A 5,787-nucleotide genomic window follows, 5' to 3' on the forward strand; every position below is an offset into this window, starting at 1 on the left:
AACATGTTCGCCCTTACAGCCATAGAGGCGTTATAATGTGACAGCCAATCTCACTGTTCGTTGTTAAAAAGGTATATCACTGTTAGTTATGAACTAATTGCGACGAAGGTTGAAAAATCTGGTGCATTTGCTGCTTATTTGCTCTCTCTGCTAGAAACAAAAATCAGTTATGATATTTTTAAAATCACTTAGTTGTTAGGGCGCTCCACTCGCAATCTGAAGGGCGCGGGTTCGAATCACTGTCAGAGAACATGTTCGCTCTTACAGCCATAGAGGCGTTATAATGTGACAGCCAATCTCACTATTCGTTGGTAAAAAGGTATATCACTGTTAGTTATGAACTAATTGCGACGAAGGTTGAAAAATCTGGTGCATTTGCTGCTTATTTGCTCTCTCTGCTAGAAACAAAAATCAGTTATGATATATTGTTGTTATCTCAAATCCCCCACCAATCGAACACGTATCTTAGTTCACTAACACATAAATTTTTCAATTATATTGACACATATTACAAAATATATTGCAATATCTCATTGGGGCAATGTAAAAATGCGTAAATTTATATCAAGATCGTTTCCATTTAAAGGCAGTAAATGGAGATATGAAAATCAATGTAAAAAAGTAAATATACCCAATGGAGGGCGTCTTAGAGATCTTGTCCTTCCAGTTTAGATCCTCTGCATTCCCTCCCTCTAGATTCAGATTCGAAATTGATATAAAAAAATCTATAAAAAATACAAATGGAAAACAAAAATACAATACAATTAATGCTCAAAATAATAATAATAATAATAAGCTCGGAAGTAAATATTTCTAATGCCTTAATAATAATAATAATACCAATAATTTAGAAAAATTCAGGAAAACTGGATTTGCTTGAACGTTTGATAATAATACGCTGTCATATGATTGATGAATTAATGTACAGCGACCTGTAATAGTAGTGAATACGAGTTAAATGGTTTCGTTTTTTTTTTTTTTTTTTTACGACCTTAATCCCAACTAGTTTTGGGTTGGCGGGTATTTTTGTAAGCCAATAATATTTTTATACCCGAGTGGCTGGCCCAGTCGACAATCATATAGGACGAGCATGTTCAGCGACACATGACCCCCACTTTGCGAGTTGAGCGCCCTAACCCCCAGATCATGCCAGGCCCTTGATTACGGTTACCCTTTCCAAAATCTGGCATAGTCTGGTGGTTAGGGCGCTCGACTCGCAATCTGCCGGTCGCAGGTTCAAATCGCCCTTATCGAAAATGCTCGCATTTTCAGGCATGGGGACGTTACAATGTGACGGTTAATTCCATTATTCTTTGGTAAAAGAATAGTCCAAGAGTTAGCGGTGGTATTGTTAACTAGCTGCTTACCCTCTGACCTATTACTGCTAAATTAGAGACGACTAGTGCAGATAGCCCTCGAAACCAAACATTTTTCAAAATCTATCCCACCTAAATATGCGGTCGCCCCCACCACATCATAGCACATATACTATATCAACTTCTCCCTTATCTGTGCTATTTCGTCGAACCGAATAAATTGGGGATTTAAGCGTCATTAACGAAAGGTTAATAATGATTTTACAGATGAATTAAAACTTACATTAAATGATTAAGTTAAAAAATGTTAAAGATATAGCGCTCACACCTTGTGTTATTCTGTCTGTCATTATAATTACATTATTGATTTTATGATAAAAAAAGAACATTTAATTAAGTCAATTTATTTTATTTGCTTTTATCTAAATGAATTTTTTTTCTGATGTAGTGGAATAATGAAAACATTCCAAAAGATGAAACAAGAGTTCTGTACTCGGCTGTTTTCGGCACCTTTAGCGGTCGTTGCTATGGCAGTATTGTGGACAGCGGTGGCGCCGCTTGTGGCTGAAGGCTGTTTACAGTGTAAACATAAGTCAATACGCAAGAGGAACGATAAATTTCCGGTAAGATTTGTTTTTTCTATGCAGTAACTTAATTTATCGCACTTATTGGGTTAAATTATTATTAAACTGCTTAAATCTGAAAACTCCATTATAAACTTCATATACACTTAGTTCAAATCGAGCTTTACATAAAACTGTTGCTTGTTACCTCATTATTTAATTGCTATTATTATTATTATTATTATTACTTAAATATAATAATAAATTAGGCAAGAATGTGTTATATAATCAGTCTTAAATGTGTTTGTATGACATACATAGATTCCTGGATGTGTTAACACATAATGAGCTAAATGGCCAGGTCACAGGTCACTATGGTTCAGGCACAGTCGTCCCGAATTTTCAGCTACGGACTAGTCATACGCAGCAGTGGCTAACTTAACAGAATAGCAGGACTGGTGTTATTAAAAACCTTTATAATCTGGGTTTTTCTAATGCAATTATATATATATATATATTATTACATTTCAGCCAATCAAAACTTTTTGACATCGAGGCCTGACAGTTAGGAAGCTCCACTCACAATCTGTTATAGGTTTGAATCCCATTATGGAACATGCTCCCCCGTTTAGTGGGTAACGGTATTTTCCACTTTTCGTAGGTAAGAGTAGCCCAAGAGTTGGCGGTGAGTGATGATGTCTAACTGCTTTCCATCTAGTCTATCACTTTTAAATTAGAGACGGATGGCACAGATAACCGTCGAGTAGCTTTGCGCGAAATTTAATAATACAAAGAAACGAGTCATTTTTTTTTTTCAGGCTAGCTTGGCTCAAATTTTCATAATAATATTTCAGTAAGGCTCAGTTAGCCTTTATTTTTTCTCTAAAATTGTTCTCTTCCTGATATTCATATTCGTATAAAAACTAAAGTATAACAATTCGGGTTATGTATTGTTTTGTATATGTTTAGAGCCTGAATCATTTTAAGTCTTTTTGCATTACCTTTCGGTAATTTAAGGTTAAGCAGTTTAGATGAAATTTGATGATGATTTCTGGGCTATAATGTCGATAATAACAAAAATACCACTCTTGAGCTTGTAGAAATATTAACGATAGGAACAGTATAGATTGTTATTTGAACATTAAAAAGATCATTCAGATTCTATAAAAGATGAAAGACTAGAAAAAAAAATGCTTTCTCATTTCTAGAATTTTTATGACGATGTGAAGTTGTGAGATCAATTTAGAACGTTGTCCCCAAACTGCTACACATGGATGATGAGTTGGTGATCCTTTAATATCACGCTTTCTCTATATGCCCTTGGCCTGTCATAATCTTGTGGTTTGAATAACTTATTTGTGAACTGATACGAGGATTTATTAGAAAATTATTTAAATGTTGACCAGTCATTAATTTTGTACTTATTATTTGACGAGTTGTTACCATATCTTTTGTAGACTTTTGTAGAGCGTAACGTTCTAAAATACACTGTTAAATAGTTTGATAAAATGAAGGCTAAATGTAACGTTTTTCCCCACTGGTTTAGAATGACAGAGAAGCAGTAAAAGAAACAATGAGTAATTTCGACAGAGTACTTCAGATGATTGACGAAGTAACCAATTCAAACTTTTGTGAAAACCACGAGAAATATCGTTCTCTTCCTTTAGAGATGCCGACAAATTTGTTTGATATTGTTCGTCAGAAGGTGGATTTGGTTGCCAGGGTTTTGGAAGGGTATTTCCCACACAAAAATGAAGGTAGGAAATGATTAAACACTATAATATTTAAAGTAGATTTTAGTTGAATATATATGTACATGTCTTTACATTATCTTCTAATTAAGGTAAATGCTAAGGACAAAGTTTGAACTCTATTTCTAGCATCTCGAGGTGGAAGAAACCCGTTGTAATAGCCACGCGAAACTATTTTCAACAACGATTGAAAACCTGAGTTATTTTAATTGCATTAAAAATGACCTGATAATATTTTAATTAAATTGAAATAGGCAGATGTTTTAATGATCATTAAGTGTACGATTAAACAACAAGTTTTTTTTTTTATTTGCGAGTAAATGCACTCTATTATCAGTTTCTTGCTACTGAATGTCTACAATTATTTTCAATTTATCGCCTACCGCTGTAGGTATAGTTGGAAGACAGGTAGTAACGTTGCAGCAAATACTTTCTCGAATCTATATAAATATAATAGTACCGTCTGTTGTATGTCCATGTAACTACTTCGCAGAGTGTGGATGGATCTTCACCAAAATTGGTATGAAGGTTCATTAAGCCCATGCGGGGGTACATAAAAATTCTCAGTTTTGCCTATTGGGGTTTTTATGAGTGTTTTTCCGTTTTCTACCACTACTTCACCCTCTGTTGATGGATCTTCACCACATTTTGCATGAAGTCTTTTTAGGTCCATGAGGAGATTCAGTCAAACTTGCGGTGTTTCACATTTTGTATTTTGCAGTCTTTATATGCGTTTTTTACAATTACATATAAGAGAAGCAATTTTTCATGTCCTAAGATAACCTTTCATTAATCATGAATTTACACAATTTCCGTCCAGGAGACGGGTACTCCAGCTAGTTGCTTATAATCTATTATAATAATACTGTTATGTCTGTCCTGAAAATGCGCATGCGCGCGCACTCCATACCAGCGCATTAAATATATTTTAATAGATATCATTAATTATGTTAGTACTTAATAGTAGGAATCGTGATGAAACCAAATAGCGGCCACAAAAATTACCCTTTTAAGACCATCTTTAAAATGTCTGAATATCAACAATGACTATTTCACAGTATTGGCTGAGCGAAACTAAAGCTTATTGTACTTATAAAGCCATCTAAATCGCTATATACGTGTGTATGGAGTGAATCAAAATTTTAATATTTCAACGAATTTTCATCTAAGTAAGTAAGTAAGTAAATGGCTTTTCCAGATAAGCGCACAGAATAAATGACCAACCTTATCGCTCTAATTATTTCACAGATCTCTTCTGACTAGGGTCCCAATGATTCCTCTCTTGTACCGAAAATAATACTAGTATATATATATATAAAACGGACGATTCGCTACTTTGGGCATATAATTAGATTTGATGGTAGTTTGGTAGAGATCCTGATCAGTAATAAAATCGAATCGAGTATACGAGCGCCCCCATTACTGGCACACAAATTGTTTGTTTGTTTGTAATTAAGCATAAAGCTACACAATGGGCTCTCTGTGCTCTGTCCACCACGGTTATCACTAGCACACAAAAATATAGCTAATGAAAAGGAAGCAAACAAGTGTAATAAAGAAATTAATAAATTTTATAAAGACAAGTAGGGATCGATATATACGTAACTTAGCTCGCTATAGTAACATGGAAAGTTACTTAAAATTTACATTTTTTTTATCCCTACTTTGGATCAGACTAACATAATTAAAGTGATTTGCGAAATAAGATATAATATTTTTAAAGTTTTAAGTAGCTCGATTTATGTAGTTTTGACTTTCTTGTTTCAATCCTTTTTGTAGCATTAAATCTTTCCATATCACTATATCTAGCTAGGTTACGTGTATATCGTCTTTATAAAATTTAAAAAAAAATATTATACTTTTTTTTTATATAACAACATATTAAGAGCTTATTAAAGTGTTTAAAAAGGTTTAACGTTAGGTCGTAGAATAACATTATAAGTTTATGTACTGATACCATTAAGTACGGCAAAGTTTAGCTCTAACTAAACTAAATCAAAAAAGGCACACAAATATTTATTTATCTCTTTATCGAATATAGGCCCGGCATGACCAGGTGGATAGGGCGCTCGACTCGCAATATGAGGGTCACGGGTTCGAATCCCCCGTCACACCAAACATGCTTGCCCTTTCAGCCGTGGAGGCGTTATAATGTGA

General features: G+C 34.1%; 1 protein-coding gene across 1 annotated transcript in view; it reads left to right on the forward strand.

The window, feature by feature from the left end:
* Positions 1–5,787, forward strand: part of LOC111085402 (probable G-protein coupled receptor CG31760) — a 102,429-nt gene that overhangs the window by 77,499 nt on the left and 19,143 nt on the right. The window contains exons 3-4 of the mRNA XM_022383790.1: positions 1,765–1,939; positions 3,426–3,636. Coding sequence (XP_022239498.1) covers positions 1,772–1,939; positions 3,426–3,636 — 379 coding nt within the window. The 5' untranslated portion in view covers positions 1,765–1,771. The remainder of the gene's footprint in view (positions 1–1,764; positions 1,940–3,425; positions 3,637–5,787) is intronic.

The sequence above is a fragment of the Limulus polyphemus genome, unplaced genomic scaffold (assembly GCF_000517525.1).
Source record: "Limulus polyphemus unplaced genomic scaffold, Limulus_polyphemus-2.1.2 Scaffold18, whole genome shotgun sequence".
Lineage (NCBI taxonomy): Eukaryota > Metazoa > Arthropoda > Merostomata > Xiphosura > Limulidae > Limulus > Limulus polyphemus.